Below are 26088 nucleotides of genomic sequence, written 5' to 3' on the forward strand. Positions count from 1 at the left end.
GGCAAAAGAAGATGCAGACAAAACATGCCACGGTTCGGGCTCGGCACCCTGAGCAGGTCCACATGGCAGGGTGCAGAGGGACAAGGCTGCTCGTTTTCTGTGCCAGCAGAGAGGCACCCCAACCATTTCTGCTGTCCATAAGCCACCAACGTTTCCTGGTTCAGTGCAAGTTAAAAGTTTAGAACAACCCTAAGCTCAGGAATGACTTGAGTAATACTTCTGATCTCTCTCCCACCCTTCTACATACCAGGAGAGCCACCCTCTGAACACACGAGACTGCATGTCTTGTTCTTAAAACAGCAGATCAAACAAAACCAGGTGAAGGAAGGGGAGAGGCGTTTAACAGACACGAGCTGTTACTTTGCATTCAGAAAATTGTTTATAACCTGCCAGTGTTGCTGGCAGTGGAGTTTGCTAGAGGAGACCAGCTCCACAGCCATTAAAGGTGGCTTTGTGGGGGCTACACTGATGGGTTGCTCATCCTTCTTGTCCATGTCTGATAATGACAGGATAACCTGTGTTTGTTTCACAGAAAGACTTTACTGGCAGTTGTGGCAGGATCCAGGATCACCCAGGCCTTCGAAGTGAGAGAAATGACACCTTTGCCTGAAAAAGAGGAACTGGAAACCACTGTGGGCCATCCGATTTCTAATGGTCTCAAGCAGTGCATTTTACTGGAGCACAAAGCAGAACAAACACACTGTTCAGCTAAAGAACTCGGGCAGGTGGGGCAGCTAAAACCAAGAGGGTTTGGGAAAACCAGATCCTGCCCACAGAGACCTTTTTTCCCCATCTTTGTCTCTAGCAATTTTCAGAGGCTTCCTGAGATGCAATGTCAAAAAGTCTCTGTCTCCCACCTGTTTTCCCCGAGCCACAGCTGTGTTACCTGCTCCATGGCCTTCTGGGCTATTTCTCATTTCTAGATCTGCTGCAAGCTCCCTACTCCAGCCTGACCATATTCCAAAGGTCTCCCTGGCACAAACATGCTTCCCCTCAAGAGAGGAAGGCTGTCACCCAGATAACGTCAAACACCTGCTGGCTGTCCTGCCCGCTCCCCCTTCTCTTGCCACACCATTTTAGTGAGCCCGTAATATATATAGGATGTCAGCAAACAAAATAGTCGTAATCACTGCCAGAAGCGCCAAGGGCAGTCCTGTTTCTTTGATATCAAAGATGCAGGTGCTTGTTGGTTTTTACTCCGTTGAATAGTAAAAAGTGTTTTGGCATAAAGTTCTGCTTATAAGGAAAGAACAATTGGGATCTGAGGCATAAGGTTTGTCTGTACTGGTAATTTATTGCAAAGGAAGTGAGCATGTGGATCCCAAGTACTCTGGTCCAAGTGCATAATTAGCATGCCTTGGGATGGGATAGCTTCTTCCACTTTAAGAACAAATTATACAGCACTCTCCATTTAATTTGCACTGAAGGTGTCTGTATGGAGAGCTGGCAGGGGATAGCTGGTGTGCTGTCAGTTCCCACATCAGCTTATTTAGCAGTAACTTCCTTGTGTCAACAGGTCTCAAGCATTTATGACTTAAAGGAAGAACACTGCAGGTCCAGAAATCTCCTCCCAGCCTGAGGAGGAAGAAAAACACAGCTAGCATCTATCATTTGCCGTTTGCCACCATGACGTCAGCTTGGGGCTGAACTCTTTACCTGTGGCTGGGACCTTAAATGAGCTGATGCCAGAAGAGAAAAGCACTTTCTCTTAGGTTTAGCAGCAAGTAGCAGCAGCAACAGAAGCAGCAATGAGACGCTGTGTATTCCTCGCTGTGTTGCTCAGCCTGGTGTTGAGCCTTTCGAAAGGTAAGAAACACTATCTTCTGTTTTGGGATTTATCAGGCAGCTATTCTGTGGCAGTGAATGGATTGCTTAGTACTTTCAGCAGCTGTTGAGAGTCTGGAAGTCAGTGGCGATACGTAATTCAGCATGTCTAGATTTTGATTAATTAACGATGAAAAATGTCACTGCAAGCCAACAGTTTTCCTTGTTCACAGAACAATGCAAAAGCACTGGTGCTTGTGATTAACCTAATTTAGCCTATTCCAAGAGCAGTTTTCAGGACCTGCCCACTAAACCCGGGTAATTCAAGCTCTATTACAGTCGTAACAAAAGGTGTGACTGTTCTACCCCCGTACCCAGGGAAAGGAGTGCTGCCACTGGCCTTCCGGTCAGAGGCTCCTTAAACAATCAGTCTGGAAAGCAGCACCACCTGAGCTGGCTCACAGAGCATTAATTCCCTCCTGTCAAAATTAATTAATGGGAACTTCACCACCAACTTGGGTGGCAGAGGGTTGCACCGTGGTCTATTCAAACGGAAGGGCAGAGATCATTCCTTAAGCCACTTACTACTTCTGGCATTGTGACAAACTTGGCAGTTGCGGGCCAGAGCCTCTGCCCAAATTTGCCTGTCCCCAATATTCAGTGACGGATATGAGGGAGTGAAGGTATTAGCAGAAGTAGAGTTAAGGCAACTACGTGAAGAGTTTTGTGGTGACTTGAAGCTGTGAGAGGACAGGAACTCCTGGCTAATATGGAGATAAAGGTACAGAGATATGAGCCAAATTAACACCGTCACTGATGCTGTTAAGCTTGCAACTGGTGAAAGATGGTTGTGGGTCTCTGTTGATTACTGTGAGTGAACATACATATTTCCAGCAACATCTACTACATGCTACAGGCCAATTTTTACCTATATGTTATAAGCATAGAAGTCTTCAAGATTGTCAGTTGGTTGATTTTTCTGTTTGGAGGCTTGTGAGTAACAGCAAGATGTGAAAAATCTTGACCCAAGAGCTACTGAAAGCAATGTGAGTCTTTCACTTACTTGAACAGACTTTGCATCAGGATGGGCCTGCCCAGAAACCTTTTTCATTCTAAGCAAACATTGTAAAACCTTTGCAGGATGTATCCATTTGAATAGTACTGGCAAGGCCCTCCCCTGCTCAGCAGCCAGATGTCTCTGTTATTCCATAACCTCAGTTGTAACATCCATTTCTTTATCTCCACAGTAAATGTCTAAGTCTATTAACACATCCTGTTTCCTTACATAGAAGGTTGGGTCTAGGCAGAGCCATAAAATAGCCACCTTTGCTCAGGTTACCTTTGACAAGGCCATCAGGAAGGTTCAGTTGCAGCTCATGCTGTGCTGTCACCATGGATGTGATTCTTCCTGGCTCCAAAGGGTACTCCTGGACAACTGTTAGCCACAGCTCCTACAAGGCTAACACTTGTTGTAGACTAAGGACTAGCGCTGTAAGAGGTTACTGCCCCAACATCCATTTTGAGAAGGCAGTCTAAATGATGCTTCAAAACCATGGCCTGTGGCCCGCATAGATTCATATAATCATGGTTATAGGAAAAAATATACATATCTTTATACTGAGTGGGGAACAAATAATGCTGCCCATAGGACTCAGTGGCCAGTGGAGGCAGGAGACTTGGCAGAGAACTGGCACAATTGCTTGTGTTTCCCCTTCACCTAGAGGAGACTAGTGGGTTACTTCAGCCGTTGTCTTTTTGATGTGCCTTTTCTACATCGACTTTATTGATCAGAAGAAAAAAGTTTATAAAATTTGCCTCACTTTGTGTTTTAAAAGCCCTACAAACTCTTGAAAAGAGGAGTCTATTTTTCGAATGTCTGTTGAGATTTACAATATTATTTTTAATATACCAGCTATAGAGAGTGTTAGTGCCAAGGATTTTAGGCACAAATACATTAGTCTTCCAGTTGCATGCTGTTAATGACTTAGGTTAAATTATGATTGCAGCGGCATTAACTTAGAGAAAATATGTTTATTTCTAACTTGTATTAACTAATTCAGATTAAAGTTAGATCATATGATCCAAACTGGCCATTTGTCAGTATCAGACATTTATCAGCAAGGCTGTTTTATTATTTGTTCTCCTCACTTCTAGACAAAAAGAACCCAAAACATTCCTTATATCAAAAGTTAAGAATGACACAGTTTAAATATAAAATAAACATCCTAAAAATAAATAGATAAAATACTTTGGAAGAGTAAACACAGTAATGCGGAATGCTGAAACCAAAATGTAATGAAAATTTTCTTCAACTGTTGTTTGGTATCAGCCAGATTTCTATTTATTCAGAAAAAATTATAACAACGAAGGACAAGAATGAAAAAAAAGTGATGTATACTATCATAACTCCATGGTAGTGTAGTTCTGGAAAGAGGTCTTGATACCACTGATGATAATTTAGCAGAATATGCATTCTTTGAATAAAAATACTCTGCTTTCAATGTCCACTTGAATTTGTTTCAGCATAGGTGAAGGTGTTAGCGAACATGGTCATTCTTCCACCACTGCTCTGAAAGAGGCAATGTAGAATTTTAATGGTGCTTCTCCTGACACCATTCTTACATACTTGCAAAATATCTATACATACATATCTTGCAGTGAATGTATTTTTTGTGGATTTAGCTGAGGTTTACAGGAGAACCTGAAGAGTCACTGTGAACATATAAACTTTGGAGTACAATATCATGTAAATCTAATTAAAAACAGTGCAGCTACTGAAGATGCATGATGGCGAAAGCACTGCTTGTTTAAGGAATGAGAAGAACTAACTGACATAGTAAGAAAAGGCAGCAGCACTGGCACTAGGTAGGCCAGAGCTCTCTCATATACAGTAGTGTATGGAACGCCCTTGACCTTGCTCTGGCTGCAAGTACTGGCCGTGCGGTACTACCTTGGGAAGGCAGACGTAGCTTTCCTGTGTGGAGACATGCGTGTGCAAGTGACTCAGCATGCCACAGTTGCATAGAGGAGAAAGGCAGAAAGGCTACAAAACTCTGTTGGTGGGAAGGAGTCAAAAGCCAGGATGTGAGAGAAGGACTATGAGGACAAACATGAGACCCATGAGACATTGGGCCTGTGGACAGCTTGAAGGCAGGGAAGGCTAGCCAGGGCTGTGGCTCCTTAGACCCACTTACCTGCCCAGAGGTTGTCCTGCACACACAGAGCTCCCCAAGACTTTTCCTCCACTCAACACTAAGCACTGCTACCATCTCTCTTCTTTTCCCTTCATCAGGAAGCACCAGTGAAGCATCGACTACCCTATCTACGACGACAAGCCCAACAACGACAGGTAAGGAGCAAAAAGGCCTCAGGCGGCCCCTTATGAGGACAGGTTGGAGTAACTCAGTCTGAGGGAGCTCTTCAGCCCCCACAGTCAGGGACGGGTTGCCCTGCCCGGGTTTCCCCAAGTTCCTCTCCTGGTGGAGTCGCAGAGCCCCAGATCAAGCCTGCATCTCCTCTCCCACCTTCCTTCTCTGACCCTGCTGGTATTTGCGGCAAGGGGAAAGTGCTGGCAATGATTTTGGCAACTGTGCCCTCTCCTGCTTGGGGCCTTTGCCTCCTTGAACAGACGTGAAGACCCACATTGTTTCACACATCCTTGCCATGTGGGAAGAGTTGCTGCTTCACAGTTTTCCCAAAACTGTGTCGCCAGGCAGGCCATCATGGGTAGCACGTTCACGGTCTGATGGGTGCCCTCAGCCTGCCCTGGCAGCTGGTCCTGGCCGTGTGGTGCTACAAGGAGACACACGTGTGCCAGTAGCTGAGCCGGCTGTGGCCAGCGAGTGGGGCGGGGGCTGACACCCTGGGACTTGGGTGAGAAAGGGCCATGGACGCATCAGATTATACTGGCATCACGGCCAGGGAGAGCCCAAAGTCAGGGCAAGGCTGCCCAGGGCTGCGGCTGCTCAGCCCCACTCAGGTCCCCCGCTTTCCTGCCCAGTGGTTGTCCTGCACACACAGAGCTCCCCAAGACTTTTCCTCCACTCAACACTAAGCACTGCTACCATCTCTCTTCTTTTCCCTTCATCAGGAAGCACCAGTGAAGCATCGACTACCCTAACTACGACGACAAGCCCAACAGCGACAGGTAAGGAGCAAAAAGGCCTCAGGCGGCCCCTTATGAGGACAGGTTGGAGTAACTCAGTCTGAGGGAGCTCTTCAGCCCCCACAGTCAGGGACGGGTTGCCCTGCCTGGGTTTCCCCAAGTTCCTCTCCCAGGGGAGACAAAGGTCCCCAGATGAAGTTGGTGAACCCTCTCTCCTCCTCCCTCTTTCCCTGCTGGCCTTTGCGGCAAGGGGAAGGTGTTGGGGAAGATTTGAAGAGGCTGCTCTTTTCCTGTTTGGTGCCTCTGCCTCCCACACCAGTCCTGAGTGCAAGAGGATCCCTGCAGACGAGGTGCCCAGGGCAATCCTGTGACCAGGCCCTGCAGGGAGTCGTTCCTGGGGCTGCTTGGAGCACAGTCAGGGAGGGAGCTGGGGCACACACCAGCCTGGGGCTGAGTGCCGGGGGCCGTGGCCATGGATCACGGAGCAGTCCCTGCCAGGACTCCTCCATGTCCCGCCAAGGCCCCTATCCCAGCCTGGTGGTTGGGAGCCCCGTGCAGGTAGGTCAAAGCCCCTGCTGGGGTCCGCCTGAGGAGGGGAAGCCTGTCCACCGCCTCAGCTCTTCCTCCTTTATGGGCTTGGACGAGCGAATCCTTCCTGCCAGCACCCCACTTTCCCATCACGCCTGCCCCCCATCTGGAAAGACCAGCTGCCTCAGACTTTCTCTTGAATGACTGTGGGGAGAAGGCCATTGTGGGAGAGTGTAGGGTGTGCTGGCTGTAGTCAGTCTGACAGCACCCCTCGGCCGGCTCTGGCAGCTGGTCCTGGCCGTGTGGTGCTGCCTTGGGCAAGCTGAGGGAGCATTCCTGCAAGGAGACACGGGTGCGCTGTGGCTGAGCTGACTGTGGCGAGTGAGTGCAGCTGAGCTGGGGGCAATACACTGCCCCTGCGGGGCCGGTGCTGAAGCCCTGGGATTTGGGTGAGAAAGGGCCATGGACACGTCGGATCACACCGGCATCACAGCCAGGGAGAGCCCAAAGGCAAGGCGTGGCTGCTCAGCCCCACTCAGGTCCCCCACTTACCTGCCCAGAGGTTGTCCTGCACACACAGAGCTCCCCAAGACTTTTCCTCCACTCAACACTAAGCACTGCTACCATCTCTCTTCTTTTCCTTTCATCAGGAAGCACCAGTGAAGCATCGACTACCCTATCTACGACGACAAGCCCAACAGCAACAGGTAAGGAGCAAAAAGGCCTCAGGCGGCCCCTTATGAGGACAGGTTGGAGTAACTCAGTCTGAGGGAGCTCTTCAGCCCCCACAGTCAGGGACGGGTTGCCCTGCCCGGGTTTCCCCGAGTTCCTCTCCTGGTGGAGTCGCAGAGCCCCAGATCAAGCCTGCATCTCCTCTCCCACCTTCCTTCTCTGACCCTGCTGGTATTTGCGGCAAGGGGAAAGTGCTGGCAATGATTTTGGCAACTGTGCCCTCTCCTGCTTGGGGCCTTTGCCTCCTTGAACAGACGTGAAGACCCACATCTGTTTCACACATCCTTGCCATGCGGGAAGAGTTGCTGCTTCACAGTTTTCCCAAAACTGTGTCGCCAGGCAGGCCATCATGGGTAGCACGTTCACGGTCTGATGGGTGCCCTCAGCCTGCCCTGGCAGCTGGTCCTGGCCGTGTGGTGCTACAAGGAGACACACGTGTGCCGGTAGCTGAGCCGGCTGTGGCCAGCGAGTGGGGCGGGGGCTGACACCCTGGGACTTGGGTGAGAAAGGGCCATGGACGCATCAGATTATACTGGCATCACGGCCAGGGAGAGCCCAAAGTCAGGGCAAGGCTGCCCAGGGCTGCGGCTGCTCAGCCCCACTCAGGTCCCCCGCTTTCCTGCCCAGAGGTTGTCCTGCACACACAGAGCTCCCCAAGACTTTTCCTCCACTCAACACTAAGCACTGCTACCATCTCTCTTCTTTTCCCTTCATCAGGAAGCACCAGTGAAGCATCGACTACCCTAACTACGACGACAAGCCCAACAGCGACAGGTAAGGAGCAAAAAGGCCTCAGGCGGCCCCTTATGAGGACAGGTTGGAGTAACTCAGTCTGAGGGAGCTCTTCAGCCCCCACAGTCAGGGACGGGTTGCCCTGCCTGGGTTTCCCCAAGTTCCTCTCCCAGGGGAGACAAAGGTCCCCAGATGAAGTTGGTGAACCCTCTCTCCTCCTCCCTCTTTCCCTGCTGGCCTTTGCGGCAAGGGGAAGGTGTTGGGGAAGATTTGAAGAGGCTGCTCTTTTCCTGTTTGGTGCCTCTGCCTCCCACACCAGTCCTGAGTGCAAGAGGATCCCTGCAGACGAGGTGCCCAGGGCAATCCTGTGACCAGGCCCTGCAGGGAGTCGTTCCTGGGGCTGCTTGGAGCACAGTCAGGGAGGGAGCTGGGGCACACACCAGCCTGGGGCTGAGTGCCGGGGGCCATGGCCATGGATCACGGAGCAGTCCCTGCCAGGACTCCTCCATGTCCCGCCAAGGCCCCTATCCCAGCCTGGTGGTTGGGAGCCCCGTGCAGGTAGGTCAAAGCCCCTGCTGGGGTCTGCCTGAGGAGGGGAAGCCTGTCCACCGCCTCAGCTCTTCCTCCTTTATGGGCTTGGACGAGCGAATCCTTCCTGCCAGCACCCCACTTTCCCATCACGCCTGCCCCCCATCTGGAACGACCAGCTGCCTCAGACTTTCTCTTGAATGACTGTGGGGAGAAGGCCATTGTGGGAGAGTGTAGGGTGTGCTGGCTGTAGTCAGTCTGACAGCACCCCTCGGCCGGCTCTGGCAGCTGGTCCTGGCCGTGTGGTGCTGCCTTGGGCAAGCTGAGGGAGCATTCCTGCAAGGAGACACGGGTGCGCTGTGGCTGAGCTGACTGTGGCGAGTGAGTGCAGCTGAGCTGGGGGCAATACACTGCCCCTGCGGGGCCGGTGCTGAAGCCCTGGGATTTGGGTGAGAAAGGGCCATGGACACGTCGGATCACACCGGCATCACAGCCAGGGAGAGCCCAAAGGCAAGGCGTGGCTGCTCAGCCCCACTCAGGTCCCCCACTTACCTGCCCAGAGGTTGTCCTGCACACACAGAGCTCCCCAAGACTTTTCCTCCACTCAACACTAAGCACTGCTACCATCTCTCTTCTTTTCCTTTCATCAGGAAGCACCAGTGAAGCATCGACTACCCTATCTACGACGACAAGCCCAACAGCAACAGGTAAGGAGCAAAAAGGCCTCAGGCGGCCCCTTATGAGGACAGGTTGGAGTAACTCAGTCTGAGGGAGCTCTTCAGCCCCCACAGTCAGGGACGGGTTGCCCTGCCTGGGTTTCCCCAAGTTCCTCTCCCAGGGGAGACAAAGGTCCCCAGATGAAGTTGGTGAACCCTCTTTCCTCCTCCCTCTTTCCCTGCTGGCCTTTGCGGCAAGGGGAAGGTGTTGGGGAAGATTTGAAGAGGCTGCTCTTTTCCTGTTTGGTGCCTCTGCCTCCCACACCAGTCCTGAGTGCAAGAGGATCCCTGCAGACGAGGTGCCCAGGGCAATCCTGTGACCAGGCCCTGCAGGGAGTCGTTCCTGGGGCTGCTTGGAGCACAGTCAGGGAGGGAGCTGGGGCACACACCAGCCTGGGGCTGAGTGCCGGGGGCCGTGGCCATGGATCACGGAGCAGTCCCTGCCAGGACTCCTCCATGTCCCGCCAAGGCCCCTACCCCAGCCTGGTGGTTGGGAGCCCCGTGCAGGTAGGTCAAAGCCCCTGCTGGGGTCCGCCTGAGGAGGGGAAGCCTGTCCACCGCCTCAGCTCTTCCTCCTTTATGGGCTTGGACGAGCGAATCCTTCCTGCCAGCACCCCACTTTCCCATCACGCCTGCCCCCCATCTGGAAAGACCAGCTGCCTCAGACTTTCTCTTGAATGACTGTGGGGAGAAGGCCATTGTGGGAGAGTGTAGGGTGTGCTGGCTGTAGTCAGTCTGACAGCACCCCTCGGCCAGCTCTGGCAGCTGGTCCTGGCCGTGTGGTGCTGCCTTGGGCAAGCTGAGGGAGCATTCCTGCAAGGAGACACGGGTGCGCTGTGGCTGAGCTGACTGTGACGAGTGAGTGCAGCTGAGCTGGGGGCAATACACTGCCCCTGCGGGGCCGGTGCTGAAGCCCTGGGATTTGGGTGAGAAAGGGCCATGGACATGTCGGATCACACCGGCATCACAGCCAGGGAGAGCCCAAAGGCAAGGTGTGGCTGCTCAGCCCCACTCAGGTCCCCCACTTACCTGCCCAGAGGTTGTCCTGCACACACAGAGCTCCCCAAGACTTTTTCTCCACTCAACACTAAGCACTGCTACCATCTCTCTTCTTTTCCCTTCATCAGGAAGCACCAGTGAAGCATCGACTACCCTATCTACGACGACAAGCCCAACAGCGACAGGTAAGGAGCAAAAAGGCCTCAGGCGGCCCCTTATGAGGACAGGTTGGAGTAACTCAGTCTGAGGGAGCTCTTCAGCCCCCACAGTCAGGGACGGGTTGCCCTGCCTGGGTTTCCCTGAGTTCCTCTCCTGGTGGAGTCGCAGAGCCCCAGATCAAGCCTGCATCTCCTCTCCCACCTTCCTTCTCTGACCCTGCTGGTATTTGCGGCAAGGGGAAAGTGCTGGCAATGATTTTGGCAACTGTGCCCTCTCCTGCTTGGGGCCTTTGCCTCCTTGAACAGACGTGAAGACCCACATCTGTTTCACACATCCTTGCCATGCGGGAAGAGTTGCTGCTTCACAGTTTTCCCAAAACTGTGTCGCCAGGCAGGCCATCATGGGTAGCACATTCACGGTCTGATGGGTGCCCTCAGCCTGCCCTGGCAGCTGGTCCTGGCCGTGTGGTGCTGCCTTGGGCAAGCTGAGGGAGCATTCCTGCAAGGAGACACGGGTGCGCTGTGGCTGAGCTGACTGTGACGAGTGAGTGCAGCTGAGCTGGGGGCAATACACTGCCCCTGCGGGGCCGGTGCTGAAGCCCTGGGATTTGGGTGAGAAAGGGCCATGGACATGTCGGATCACACCGGCATCACAGCCAGGGAGAGCCCAAAGGCAAGGCGTGGCTGCTCAGCCCCACTCAGGTCCCCCACTTACCTGCCCAGAGGTTGTCCTGCACACACAGAGCTCCCCAAGACTTTTCCTCCACTCAACACTAAGCACTGCTACCATCTCTCTTCTTTTCCCTTCATCAGGAAGCACCAGTGAAGCATCGACTACCCTATCTACGACGACAAGCCCAACAGCGACAGGTAAGGAGCAAAAAGGCCTCAGGCGGCCCCTTATGAGGACAGGTTGGAGTAACTCAGTCTGAGGGAGCTCTTCAGCCCCCACAGTCAGGGACGGGTTGCCCTGCCTGGGTTTCCCCAAGTTCCTCTCCCAGGGGAGACAAAGGTCCCCAGATGAAGTTGGTGAACCCTCTTTCCTCCTCCCTCTTTCCCTGCTGGCCTTTGCGGCAAGGGGAAGGTGTTGGGGAAGATTTGAAGAGGCTGCTCTTTTCCTGTTTGGTGCCTCTGCCTCCCACACCAGTCCTGAGTGCAAGAGGATCCCTGCAGACGAGGTGCCCAGGGCAATCCTGTGACCAGGCCCTGCAGGGAGTCGTTCCTGGGGCTGCTTGGAGCACAGTCAGGGAGGGAGCTGGGGCACACACCAGCCTGGGGCTGAGTGCCGGGGGCCGTGGCCATGGATCACAGAGCAGTCCCTGCCAGGACTCCTCCGTGCTCCGCAAGGCCCCTATCCCAGTGGGACGTTCCATTAGAGAGAAAGATCCTGCAGTCAGTGCTGTTTGTTGCCTGCACTCTTCCCTACTGGGTTTTACTGCCAGGGGAAAGTGTTGGGGATGATTTCACAAGCTTTGTTGCTTTCTAATTGGGGTCTCTGTCTCCAGAAAAAGAATTTGGCTTCACTAGGAGTTCTGGAATCAAAATATTCTGAGATGAGTCCTCTAGCCAATGAAACGTTATTAAATGGTTTTGTTTCCACATTTTTGGGGATGAATACTGTATTTTTCCCCATTGCACAGAAAATGTCTATGTCATTTATTAGAACATACCTATGGAGTTAAATGAAAGAAACCACGCAGGGTGAAAAGCAGAATTTGGTGACTTGGAAGAGCACTGGAATTACCATTCTATATATAACATATGTTGAAATATAAATTTTAATTACTTATAAACTAATAAATTATGTATAGATTTGAAGTACATACTTTAATATCCTCACAGAATATATAATTACTTAGAGAAAGTATAACTGTAACCATTTTAGGCAAAGAGCATAATCTATAAAAAATTAAATTTAAAATACATTTGAGATTATTCTAATGTCCTACTGCTCCATAAATTTATTTCTTTGGGTGGATTTGCTATCACATCTTTCTAAGAGTTTTCTCCTTCTTTTTGCTGTGCATGTTTCCAGGCTAGCCCCTTACAGGATGATTTTCAAGGAAGGATTAGCTGGAAATTTTCCTGTAGTACTGCTAGTCTTCCAAGTGTTTAAACATGTTGGAGTTGAAGAGGACCTGGGTTGGCTCAGGGCAGGGGCATAAGCCACAGGATACACTGAAGATGCTGTGAGGGCAGAAACAAGAATCTTGCCCTGGACTTGGGGTAGCAATGACAAGCTTGGCATTGGGGGGACAGAGAGATGTGAGGAGACCACAGAGCTTTTGGACAGAGAAAGTTTGCATGAAGAGAGCAAATTAAGTTGAGAGAGAGGTTGCCAGAGAAGAGATATCACAGGCGGGCATGCAGGGTAAATCACACTGAGCAAAGGTTGCAGGAAATAAGGACAAGGCACTGGCTAGAGTACAGGGTGAGGTAGAAGCAGGATTGAGAATGGTTTTGAGGCATCATACCATGCTGCCTGCGATGGCCTCAGCATAACCAACACACTAACAGGGCTGACATATTATTCTCCCTTTTCCACGAACGGACACATCATCTTCAGCAACAACTCCAGCAAGTAAGTAGAAGGCAGCAGTCAGCACAAATCCATGAAGTTTTTCTGCTGTAGAAGTATGATATAGTGGCCAGTTAATATAGTTAGCCATATTATGGTGACAGCTGTAAGGCCTGCAACAAATTCCTTAGCAGCATACTCTGATATCTGTTGAGGTATGTATACTATGACGATTAACTTTGGAGCCTTCATTTCATTAATGTGTCTGCAATAAAGGACCCTACTATGACACTGTTATGATAAGGCAAGTACATACCAGTGCAGTTTTTTAGGATGCACAGGCAATTGTAGCCTGCCTTTTTCTAACTTAGTCACTGATTTTGGCAATCCTCAATATACTTTTTGTTTGTTTGTTTTGCTTTTAGTTGTATTAAGTAGAGTTAGATTGTGAAAGCTCAGTATGACAGATTGTCATGGTTTAACCCCACTGGCAACTGAGAACCATGCAGCCACTCGCTCACTTACCCCCCATCAGGATGGGGGGAGAATCAGAAGAGTAAAAGTGAGAAAACTCGTGGGCTGAGATAAAGACAGTTTAATAGGTAAAGCAAAAGCCGCACGCACAAGCAAAGCAAACTAAGGAATTCATTCCCCACTTCCCATCGGCAGGCAGGTGTTCAGCCATCTCCAGGAAAGGAGGGCTCTATCACGCATAACAGTTACTTGGAAGACAAACGCCATCGTTCCCAATGTCCTCCCCTTCCTTCTTCTTCCCCCAGCTTTATATGCTGAGCATGACATCATATGGTATGGAATATCCCTTTGGTCAGCTGGGGTCAACTGTCCCAGCTGTGTCCCCTCCCAATTTCTTATGCACCCCCAGCTACTCACTGGTGGGGTGGTGTGAGAAGCAGAAAAGGCCTTGACTCCACGTAAGCACTGCTCAGCAGTAATGAAAACATCCCAGTGTTATCAACACTGTTTTCAGCACAAATCTGAAACACAGCCCCATACTAGGTACTGTGAAGAAAATTAACTCTAGCCCAGTCAAAACCAGTACACAGATAATGAATTTCAGCCTTACTCTGTGTCCTCACTGTGATATCCTGCTGGATTGTGTAGAGAAAACAGTTACTATACAGACATTAATCAAGCAGACATAGCCATGTGCTCTTTAATTGCATCTATACTTTATAAAACATACTTGGTAGTTTCCTTTAGTGGAAGTATATATGAACTCTTTAATTTATGAACTACTTTATATATGAACCAGCTATTGCAATTTCAAAGAAATCCTCACATCAATATCTTTCATCTTTGTAGTGGGTGACTTCTGCAAGCCAAATCCTTGTGGAAACAATTCAGCTAAATGTGTTGCTTTAAAGAGCAATTTTACCTGCCAGTGTCAATATGGATTCTACTATAGCAAAGATGATTGTCACAGAGGTGAGTTGCAGAAGGGCAATCTATATTTTTAGTTACTTCACAGATAACTGCTCAGGTGAATTTTCTTCCCATATCCTTTGTTCTCATGTTATAACTGAAAACATAATCAGTCTGGGAAAGTGACTGCTGAATAATGCCTTGCTTTGCAGACAGCCACTGCTACAATGACCTAGATTGTTATCTCACAAAACAGTAACAGCCAAAGAGGTTAATGTGCTAGGACAAGAAGGCTAGTTCTCTGTCAAGGGTGCTGGAGATTAAAATGAGTGAAAAGCAGGAAAAAATGCAAGTGCAAACCTGACATTGGTATTAATGGCCAGAATTTAAAAAGGCCCAAACCCATGAAGACATCTGAACAGCCAGCTTGATTTTTCCTATTGCTAAACAGTCATCACAGTCCTGTTGAAATGCATCTCTAAGATGCTGCTGAAGGCCAAGCATGTGAGCAAATGAGGCTTCTTATTTAAGTGCTAGCAGGCAAGATTCTCAAATTTACTTGTGAGCCTAAAGAAGCAGGTAGACACTGAACCACTTTCCAGATATGACGAACCATGTTAGCTGCTTAGTGGCTGCAAATTTGGAGTCCTTAATGTAGGTATTTTTTCCCTAAATGCTGTAACACCTCAGATGGAGTCTTTTGTTAGCTTCAGGCCATGCTGACACTTTAATGTTATTCAGTTTCATAGTCTGGCCAGTTTGGTTGTGCCCAGGATCCTGCCTTCTTCCCAGGTAGCCAGAGTATGTCCCCCATGATGGCTGAATTGATTGAGCAAACATTTGACCCCTACTGATTCCTCCACTGTATGAAAAATAGCACTGATTGATTGATTTCTGCATTGTGTTTCCCCGCCTCTGAAGGCTGGAGAACTCTAAGGTGAAACCCAACTTATGTGAATGCTTTCTAATTAATTAATATTCTCTGTTCTCATTCCAGGGCAAATATTCCCAGGGATCATTACACTGAATGCAATTTACAGTGATAGTGTTCAAATTGTAAATTCCATGGAGTATGAAGAACTGTTCCAACGTTTAACAAAGTTTGTGAGTGACGATGTTTGGGGTTTTTTCTGTATATTTAATGCTATCCTGAATGTCATGCAAGGGCATGCATGCTGCTTTTAATGTGGAGCCTAGCATAGTTTCACTTGACAAATCTACTTCTTGGAAAGAATGCTTCACACTAGTTTAGACCTATTCATACTTGAATTTTGCCCTCAGATGAGTACATGCATGGCTCTTGCTGAAGTGATATACCTGAAATAAGTAATATCTGCATTTTTAGTGCCACTTCTATTCTGGGAAGTTCTTACATAAATTGCTCTGTATCTTTCACCATTCCCTCTCTAGAAACCATGGGGCTGAGCAAAGTTTTACAACCCATTTAGTTTCAGATCTCCACTGTTTGTTGAGGGCTCAGTGGTATGAGTGAAAATGAACAATTTTTTTTTTTTTAAGAAAGCTATTGTTTCCACACAGCACAAACTTTTCAGAATGGCTGTCCAACTGTGTCTAAATACCTAAATAACAAGTCTCTTCCATAAGCATAATAGTATTAATATTTTAATGCTATTAGTGAAATGGTTATTACACACATTTTGAGCATTCTATGATTATAGATAAAATCTTGTAATGGATTTCCTGGAGGAATAAGATGATCAATTTAATTTATACCGCCACGTTGAAACAAGTGGATTTGCTTATGTTGCTTTCTGGAAGAAAGGAAGAAGAGGTACACGACTCTAGCAGACAGCTGATCAAAAAATATTCATCACATATTAATCAGAATTCATCAAAGACAGTTATCAAATTATTCATGTTATTATATTGCTTCCTATGAAAGTTTCATTGGAAATTAACCAAAAATTGACCCTCTAGAATGTTAAAAAATATTTTCCTTAATTTTTTGTCTAACATTTTTTCATGACATGGCTACAGAAGTGCATGATGTGCAGCACTAGAATAGATATGTAGTAGTATGCAAAAGTGAAAATAACATAGAAAATAACTTGTATTTTAGTACAAAGAAGTATAGTTTATGTTTCATTTCTGTTGTCTTAAACATCTTATCCTTTTCTCACGGTGCCTCCTGCTTGTGTGGCAGTTGGAGGCAGCTGCCTCCACCACTTGTTCCCTGCCTCACACAGGATGAGGGAGACCCCATACAAGCCCCAGTGCTGCGCTTCTCCCCACAAGATCAGCCCCTAACAGTCACGGCATCTTAGGGACACGTGCCATCTGTAAGGATGCCTACTTCTCCATCTTCCCTCTGCCTGCATGTAGGTTGGTACCTCAGAGACGCCCTTCTAAGCCATGAGTCTGCAAGGGAGTATCTGTAGCTATCCAGGCAGACAACCCTAATGCACTGCCTGACATTCATTCAACTCGTGTCTCTCCATCCCTCCGCTGCTCTCCTATATTCCCTGTTTTACAGCACCACCCCACCACTCCTCTTCTGCAATACCTTACATGGTGGATGTGACAGATCAGCTTGCTTTATTTGTGCCTGTCATAGCATGTTATGGGTTAAAACTTTACAGCTGAAGCCTCAGTGCTTCATGTGATTTTGGTCTATGCTTTTGTTTGCCTTTAACTCCAATTCATTTATCTTTTACAGTTTAAGGATGCCCTCAGCAGTTTAGGAGGCTTTGAACAGACTGTCATTGTGGAAATTCAGTAAGTTTGCCAGTTTGGTTTTTGCACAGTGCATGCTTCCCACACACCTCATTTTAATCTCTTTCCCATGGAGTACTTGGTTCAAGAAAGGATATGGTATGAGTTCAGTTCAGTATTTCTCCTGTTAAATGACAGAATTCTTTCTGTATTTTTAAAGCTTCTGGGATGCTGGCCCCATGGATTTCCAATATGTCTGTGAAGTGGGCTGGCTGAGACAGCTCCACGGTGGATCTCCCACTTTGAGCACCATGTAGGATATAGCACTGTGCTATAACTGTCAGTCCCTGTGATATCTGACATGTCTCTGAAATTGTAATGGCTAACTCTGAAGTTCCTATGACCAGGTCCAACTTGGACTCCCAGTTTAATTTAAGAAACACCCTCATTACAGCAGCTCACTGCATTTCATTGTGCATTTGCTGGTCTCTCCTCATGGCAGACTGAGCAAAGAAGTTATTGAAGGGGCTGTGGCGACTGTAGCTGTGGGCATAGGTCCTTTGCTGATCTAGGTGGACACTGTAAGATGTCCCTCTCTTCCCATCCCCATCTGTTTCAGGTTACTGTCCCCAGAGCTCTGCCAGCTTCTCTGTGAGTGCTCCCTAAGCCACATCAAGCAAAACATGGCATGCTAGCACACACAGCAGTGTAAACCCTTTCAGTGAACCCCATGGATTAAGCAGTTAAGCAGACTGTTGTTCTAGCAGAGTTGTGAGAGCAGTAACTTCCAGCAGAGCAGTTGTGACAAACACATGGGGCACAGTAGCATCTCTAAGGCCCTGCAGCGATCTACCCCTTAAAGGTATTTGTGTGCATATCCCAGCAGCATAAAGTTCAGCTGAAGAACAGGGTAGTCACTGCTGTTCTCCACCTCACCCCAGGGAAATTGCTGTCCCACTGAACTCAACCCAGCCAGCATAAAGTAAGCATAGATAATGCAAACAGACCCTTCTGAATTCATTGTGGTTATACCCTGCATTATCCTCACCATGCTTCAGGATGGGTTCTCCATGTCATGCCTGGATGACACCACAGGCTGATGTGAGCATGCAAAAGTTGGTCTAGCAGATGAGGTCCTCCACACTGCAGCTGGCTTGAGGTTAGCCCAGTAAAAAAATATCAGTTGCATGCCAGCAGCACACAAAGGAGTGATGTTGTTAGCATTAAATCCAATAGCCTTTGCTTACCAGCTACCTATTTACATGTGGATCTACTGGAAAGATGTCCATTAATGGATTCCTAAGCAAGAATTGAATTCATTTTCAGGTGTCTTAGCAACTACCTACATTGTGGGATGAAAGAAGCTAGGGGAGAGAGGGAGGTTTGGCAGAAATCTTCTTTTGTCTTTGCATCTAGCTTGCTATCCATATGGATTATATGAGACACTAAAATTATGCTGTCTGTACTTTTCAGACCTCACAAAGAAAGCAGAGCTGCTCTAACAACTGTAACAGTGACAAACCTGTTCACGAAGGACGCAAATGTAAACAATACAACAGTTAGTGCTGCAATAAATAAAGCAACAATTGATTCATCCCTTGTTTCTCATTACACAGGTATGTAATTCCTTACTGTGGAAGTAAATAATCGGTAGAAACAGAGGTTCCTATCTGGTTAGAACATTTCTGTATCAGCAAAGCCCATCAGACCATAAGCCTTGTTGATTTTAAGTAGCTGTATGTTCAATCTTAGGTAATTTTGAAGATTCAACCATTCAGTGCTGGGTTTTTTTGTCTTATTAAGGCTTTCTACTTCCTGTGTAAAGAAGAAAAGGAAGATGCTTATTCCTAAGTAAAAAGTGGCATGTTGATTTTAACCTACTGAGTGTTAAGTGGCTGGAAAAATCAAGACAAAATATATACAGGCACATATTGTGCTTCTGAGAAAAAGCCAGTATTTTACTGGCAAAATAGGATGAAACTCTCTTTAGACTTCTTCTATAACTGACCATGGTAATTTAAATGAGGACTCACTGATTAATTACTGAGGTGATTCATTGGTCTAAACCAGTAAACTCTTGCTTTAGTAAAAGTGTATTATCTGGAGAATGATTTTTCTAAATAAAATACAGATTTTTTTTCTCTTTTTTTTAAAAATATGCTCCTATTTTGAAATCAGCTTTTGCAAAAGGTATAGCTAATAATTAAAGGATTTCATTTTATGGCTTATAGCCTGAATTTGGTCTCTAAAGGTGACTATATCCACCTCAACCATGACATTTCCTGTGTGCTAGTCCTAAAGGCGAAGGGACGTAGAAAAAATCTGAGAGCTCACAAAGCACCAGTGCAATCCCTCCCTCCACTGCATGCCACCTACTGAGCTTTCTAAACCTTTGCCACCACTGGGACATGGATCTAAAGATCAACATGCTGGGCAAACAGCATACTAATATTGCTCATGAAATAAGCTACATGCTCATAAACGTTTATGTCTATGTAGAACTGTATGACCTCACAATTCAGTTGTAGAAAAAACTAAGGGAATAGTGCTGGGGTTTTTCTATATTTTTTTTTAAGGGGAGTCAGGAAGTCAGTGTTCAGAACATGAACTTACAGGTGGAAATTCCCTCCTCATGGACTCGGGGGCAGGAAGGTTTGGAGGCAGCGGTAGGAGGCTGAGAAACAGAAGGTCAGAAAATGGGATGGAAACAGAACCTTAACTGGTAAAGAGCAATGGAAAAGAAAGGGCTGGTCCAAATGCCTGCAGTAGTAATGTCCCCCAAAAAAGACTTTTTTTCAGAATTGCTAAATAATTGGTTTATGATTTACTGAGCAACTGCACTGCTTTCTATGAAATGATATTATTAGCACTCAGTTTGCTTCCTAACTGTTTCTCTTTTAAAGATACAACCTATTGTGCTGCTTTTAAGTGTGATGCCCAAACCACAGACTGCGAAGAAAGTATGTTTCCAAAATGCATATGCAAAAGTAATTTCTCAATGACTGAATGGGATGATCGTTCTTGTTCAGGTAGGAACCTTGCTACTTTATCTATCCCTGAATGGCTGACCTGGTTATTCCCTGTCTCACTCCCCTTTTGAAAAGGGCGCTCTGCAAATGTGCCGACCTCTAAAAATCAGGGAATGTGTGTCTTATTAAGAAAGCCATAGAAACACATTCTCACGTTTCACTTTAAACACATCCCTAATCCCAGCAGAATAAACCACTAAAGCCTGAGAAAATTATCACTGAAATCAGTGAGTGGGCAACTCTTTAAATGCATTGTTAACTCTTGGTAAGAATTGAAACCTAAATAGGTAAAGGATGGAACAAATTGAATCCTATATTCACAGCCTTCTCTGCTAGGACATATTTTGGGAATAAATTCTACATGCTACCTGGAGCAGCTATGGGGATGCTGAAAGAACTGAAAGTCTCATGATCCACTACAATGATCTGTTAAAGCTTTGTCCCTTGTTAGTAGTTCTAGGATTGCATTACCTGTGTTTAGACAGGTTTTTGTGGGAAGAATGATTTATGTGATTTTTAGGAACCGTTAGTTGTTGGGGTTTTATTTGTTGGTTTTGAATCATTTAATGAGTACTCTGTTTATATTTTTAGCTATCCTCCACAGCCCTGACATGTACCTTCTTTTCTTCTTATGAAAACTAAAAATTTTCACACTACAGAAAGAAAGTCTAAGCTATGAGGTTTTAAGAAAAACAACAAATATTGCAAACATTCATGATAAAATCATGAAAGCTGGCTACAATAAAAGCCAGTGAGATCTGATCCAGCGTAGGCCTTTGTAGCCCCTAATGTGTCTAAGTCTTATCTAGTTTTAGATCAGTTGCAATACAAATCATCTGCTGTGAGATCAAACTGCAGGTCATTGCTTGCCTAATGTAAGATGCAGCCTAGCCAGATTTCCATTCTGATGAAGCTGGATGGTTTAAAAAAAAGACCATTTGCTTTTAATTTTGTGCTTGTGTATTTCAGTTTCTGTTCTACATAGATATAGGCCTAAAAAAAGCCATTCTGGTGCTTTGAACCACAACAAAGTTGTGTGTGTTTACAGCACAATAAAAAAATAGAGGGGGCAGAATTTTCTCCAATGTTGATTTTTTTTTGGGCTATCTTCAATTCACTCTGTTTTTTCCCTCTGAAAATATAGATTGCAGTAAAGACTGTTCTGCAGAAGAAAATGAGTACTGTGCAAAAGAAAAAGGGGTTCCAACATGCAAGTGCATGCCTGACTTTGAACAGAAGAATGGAAAATGCGTATCGTGAGTACTCAGCTTTTTCTTGCGTTCCTGTGTTCAGGCAAGGATAGGGGAGAAGAACATCTAACGTGGGGTCACCCCCAATCTAGAAGAACAGCCTGCAGCTATGCCTAACGTGGTTAGCAGGTGGACAAATTCCCATGGTGTCACAAGTGATGGCATTTTCACTGCTTGACATTAGCCGTTGGTGTGCACTCGTAATACCTCAGAGGAAAATCAAGGAGATTCAAGATCATCTGTGAGTCAGTGAAGACAATAAACTATTTCACACTTATTTTATGGGTTGCCCACATAAACATAAACATAAACTATTCCCTCATAGTAATTCAGTGATGGGAACTGGTATGACTTGCTTCAAATCCCTAGAAAGTTTCCACTGCTATCAGTGGAGACTCTGTTTCCTGATAACTTTCAGACCTATGTTATTTCATCTTGATTTTCCCTCTGCGGGTATTTCTGTCAGCTCAGGATCAGAACAGAGCAGTGCTGTTTGCTGGTGAAGCTGAGCGGGTGACTGGTTGTGCTCTGCTCCCATGGATAAGCAGAGGGACCTTACTCCCCATATGCATTAATTCAGCTCTTTTTGTAGTTATTGTGGCTACACACCGAACAATTCTTACCATAAAGTCAATATATTTTAAATATAAGAAACCAGCATGGGAGGAAGATAAAGACCTGCCAGTCATTATAGACCTTGTATTGAGGCTTTTGGTAAAGATGGAGGGTAGCAATTCCAAGTGGCTCAGAGGTGTCGGACTTAGTTCTTTGGAGAAATTAGGCCCTTTCAACATTTTTCAGGCTGAGAACCTGAAACTTTGAGTGCCCAGCTCACCAATCACTCTGAAAATCTCAGATTGTTTTACTCTAACAATGAAACTAAAGATTTCTCTATTATAAGATAGCATTTAAAGAGGTAACCTGTCATGAATATGCCTTGCGGAGAAATTGCTGATAGAAGTTGGAAATATACTATTTTTTTGTGATCATCTGCTTAATGACATTATCTTTCTTTTCTTTCTTCCCTTCCCCTTTTTTCTTTTTTCTCTTATGTAGTTGTCCAGTGGGCTACTCTGGGGAGAACTGCAAGAACAGTAAGTAGAAGAATTTGTGATTTTTAATTATAGCATGGAAAAATACTAGGTAATGTTTAATCTGCCTAAGATAACAAAAATAACAAGTAGTAGCCTTTAGGGGTGCCACCATCCTGAATTGATAGCAGGAAAATGTTAGAAAAAATTAGTAAAATTCCACTGTTTCCTGGAAGGAAAAATCCCTCTTGAAACTCATGTTCAGACAGACAGCAGCATTTCCTCTAATGACCTCTGCATTAAGCCTGGTAGTTTTTAGCTAAACACAGGTTGACAGAAAAGCATTTAGTCCTCATCTAAAGACAAGCAATGCTGAACTCAGCACCACTAATGGATTAGTTTCTCCTGTAATTAATCACTCCTTCTATTAAAACATCAGTGGATTACTCTCATTTGAAATGTTTCTGCTTTAATATCCAACCGCTGGTTCTTGTTTGTGCTTTACCTTGCAAGCACTGCGTAGTATCTAGCATTCTATTCTGGTGAAGAGATGATGGCCCCATCTGTGTCATCCCATAATTGTAATCATAGAATTGTTTAGGTTGGAAAAGACCTGTAAGATCATCAAGTCCAACCATTAACGTAGCACTGCAAAGTCCAGCACTAAACCCTGTCCCTAAGTGCCACATCTACACGTCTTTTAAATACCGCCAGGGATGGTGACTCAGTCACTTCCCTGGGCAGCCTGTTCCAGTGCTTGACAACCCTTTTGGTGAAGAAATTGTTCCTATATCCAATCTAAACCTCCTCTAGCACATTTCCTCTTGTCCCATCACTTGTTACTTGGGAGAAGTGTCTGACCCCCACCTGGCTACAACCTCCTTTCAGGTAGTTGTAGAGAGCGATAAGGTCTCCCCTCAGCCTCCTTCTCTCCAGGCTAAACATCTGGACAAGCTCACCAGACTGGCCTTCCAGAACTTTTTGCCCTTTCTGAGTCAGTTTTGCAGCTGTTCACTGCACCTTCTCCAGTTTCCACCATCACATAGATTAGGAGAGGACACTCTTCGTGTCTTCTGGTGCCTAAACTCAAAACATGTAATACAGTCAAAGACAGGTTGAAAAACAGTTATGGTTCTTCACTTCTCATGACTCCTTTGGCTTTATTTGAGAAAAAGGTATAGCCTTTTCCCTTACCATGGCTACACAGATCTAAGATGAGGTTTTAGTAGCAATTCCATTCACAGCTGAAGGAAGATTTACAGAATCCATCTCTTCCTCCCTTAGTCATGCTGGTTCTGCAGCAAGATCAGTGAAAATGAATTTTCCTTGCCAAACATTTATTCAGATGTGGGATATTTATGCAGTGTTCATAGTGCCACATAATAGATACCTCAAATCAGTGTGCCTTATGTGCCTAGGGCATGGGTAGAGCCTATTTGGCACCTAACTACATATTTTAGCAGCAATACAAGCTTAAGCAACCCCTGCACCCTCCCAGTTGTTCCTGTCCCTCAGCTATAACTGTGTATGAAGCCATTCAGTGCATGGGATTAGGAACCTGAGCTGGGATCAAAATAGCCATCCAGAAGAGACGGCCAGTTCCTTAATTTACATCTTTCTGTGTCCACAGACAATTTTACTGAGACAGCACCAGGAGCCTGGGAATCATAGAACCATAGAATAGTTTGGCTTGGAAGGGGCCTTAAAGCCCATTTAGTTCCAACCCCCTGCCATGGGCAGGGACACCCTCCACTAGACTAGGTTGCCCAAAGCCCCATCCAACCTGGCCTTGAACACCTCCAGGGAGGGGGCGTCCACAGCTTCTCTGAGCAACCTGTTCCAGTGCCTTACCACTCTCACAGGGAAGAAAATAACATCTTTCATTTTCTTTTTTTCTTTCTTTGAGGACAGGGACAGGACTTGGTTTTCAATTATTTACCATGAGTTTTCAATTGATGTTTCTTATTTGATTTTTTTTTTCCAGATAGCAAACTCATCCTTATAATAGTGGGTACAGTGTTTGGAGCCATTATCCTGAGTTTAGTGATAGCAGTCTCTATTGTTTCAGTAAGGTAAGAGTATTTCTTACAATTGAATAGAAGCTGCTTTCCTGCATGTTCGTAGAGAATTAAGCAGAAATTTAGAGAGAGGCAGGACTGCAAATGTGGTTGCATGTCTAGTTGGGCAGACAAGTTCATTTAAGTCATATAGCCATTAGAATTTAGTTTTGCCTGTGTGGTCTTCCCAGAATTATTTATTCTCCTGCTGTGAATTTGACTACAAAAGCTTCTGCCAAGTCTTCAAAATACATACCTGACCCATTAATCCTAATCCTGCCCTGGCCAGTACTGATAAGGCATCTGGATGAGATTGAAGAAGGATGCTGATATCAGAAGACTGTGTGTCCCAAATTCAGACCCTCTGCAGGTTTCCCTGCTAGCACTTCAGCTCAAGGCCTGGCATGCCCCTTTCAGCTCAATACAGGTGGCATTTCCAGCCAAGCATCTCCTTAAAGCTTGCTATTCCTGGTGTACTGGCAAATTCCCAATTGCAGTTGCACCTCCTCACTTCTCTCCACACAATAAATATAGAAACACTCAAGCAGCTCCTCTGCCTTTGGTCTCAGCGCTGCCCAGGTAAAGATGCCTACAAGACCACCCATAGCAGGTATAGCTCACCAGCGGGTGCACAAGCTGAGGCTGAGTGTGTGTGCGATGTATGGACTTGTGATCACAGGCAATTCAAATGCATTGAGTGCACAGCATTGGCTGCTGCTAAGAGGGCAACTTTTCTTGACTCAGCCTAATGAACACCTCATTTCTTCCTCTGAACAGTCAGAGTTAGTGGTGACCAAGGAAACTCCTTCACTCTAGGAACTAGTAGAAAGAGGCCAAAGTCCCCCTCTGTCTCTCCTAGAAGTTTAGTCCCATCTATGACAAGAGATGCCAAACTTTGCACTCTGTCATTGATAACAAGGGTTTTACAATAGATATGCTAGAAAAATTGGTTGCATGTTTCAGAACAGGACTGAGCATTCAAAATAAAGTGGGAATGGACAACTCAGTAAGTTGGACTTACTCAATAAGTAAGGAACACTAAAAGGTCTTAAAATCTCCTTTGTTCTTTCATTTCTTCTGAAGAGCCAAACACAAACAAGATCCAGAGAAGAAGAGCCTGATAAGGTCAGGATATTCCAACCCAAATACCTCTGATAACAGACAGACCACGATGTTCCCCAGAGTCCAGACCACTTCTGGCCATGCGAACCCAGGATATCAGCCAAACAACCCATATGAGATGCGTTCCTCGAATAGAGGTCGTTTTCCGGAGAGGGATTATGATGATTTGGTAAGCGTTTCACACAGGCCTATGGGAATTACATTCCTGAACTGTAATGCTGTGGGCTACCAACGTTGTCGGAACCTAAACTCCACTCTGTCCATCCTCCCTTGATCTAGAAGGCTAAAGGTGTATAAAGGCAACAAACCAACTGTAGCTGCACTGAAAAAAAAATCCCTTAACAGGGAGATCAGCACTCATGGCGACCTTTCTAAAGCCCCAGTTGTTATCCTTGAGGCACATGTGAAAACCAAGGGTCAAAGCAACAGTTTGGCTGCCCAGTGGTCTGCTGTGTCGTAGGACATTTGTCTGCATTGACTGAGCACATCCTTCAGCACAGCTGGACATGCAAACATCACAGGCTGTTACAACCTGTGCTGCTTTTAAGTCAGTTGTAGTGTCGATAGGTGCTGCAGTAGCGCTTCCCAGCTGCAGCCTCGTGCAAGATTCACAGTCAGCTTAAGCTGGCACAGCTGTCCAGAGGGTCGGTGTCCTCTCACACGCTCTGCCACTGACTAGTTCACAGCAAGACACTCCGCAGTTGCTGCAGCGTTGCAAAGGGGTAAAGCGTAAAGTGCCGTGAAAAAGCTACCACAGCTTTTG

At 46.4% G+C, this 26088-nt stretch overlaps 1 protein-coding gene across 7 annotated transcripts in view; it reads left to right on the forward strand.

The window, feature by feature from the left end:
* MUC13 (mucin 13, cell surface associated) overlaps positions 1 to 26088 on the forward strand; it is a 30192-nt gene that overhangs the window by 2422 nt on the left and 1682 nt on the right. For 2 of the 7 annotated variants that reach the window (XM_054830251.1, XM_054830250.1), the window contains exons 2-16: positions 533 to 725; positions 1517 to 1806; positions 5057 to 5113; positions 5855 to 5911; positions 10233 to 10289; positions 11076 to 11132; positions 14104 to 14226; positions 15161 to 15267; positions 16841 to 16899; positions 18310 to 18452; positions 19740 to 19865; positions 21010 to 21121; positions 22172 to 22209; positions 24131 to 24218; positions 25287 to 25494. In XM_054830251.1, coding sequence (XP_054686226.1) covers positions 1749 to 1806; positions 5057 to 5113; positions 5855 to 5911; positions 10233 to 10289; positions 11076 to 11132; positions 14104 to 14226; positions 15161 to 15267; positions 16841 to 16899; positions 18310 to 18452; positions 19740 to 19865; positions 21010 to 21121; positions 22172 to 22209; positions 24131 to 24218; positions 25287 to 25494 — 1290 coding nt within the window. In that variant the 5' untranslated portion in view covers positions 533 to 725; positions 1517 to 1748. The remainder of the gene's footprint in view (positions 1 to 532; positions 726 to 1516; positions 1807 to 5056; positions 5114 to 5854; positions 5912 to 10232; positions 10290 to 11075; positions 11133 to 14103; positions 14227 to 15160; positions 15268 to 16840; positions 16900 to 18309; positions 18453 to 19739; positions 19866 to 21009; positions 21122 to 22171; positions 22210 to 24130; positions 24219 to 25286; positions 25495 to 26088) is intronic. The other 5 variants (XM_054830255.1, XM_054830254.1, XM_054830253.1 and 2 more) reach the window with 5 other exon arrangements.

This window comes from Grus americana, chromosome 6, assembly GCF_028858705.1.
Source record: "Grus americana isolate bGruAme1 chromosome 6, bGruAme1.mat, whole genome shotgun sequence".
NCBI classification, from domain to species: Eukaryota; Metazoa; Chordata; class Aves; order Gruiformes; family Gruidae; genus Grus; species Grus americana.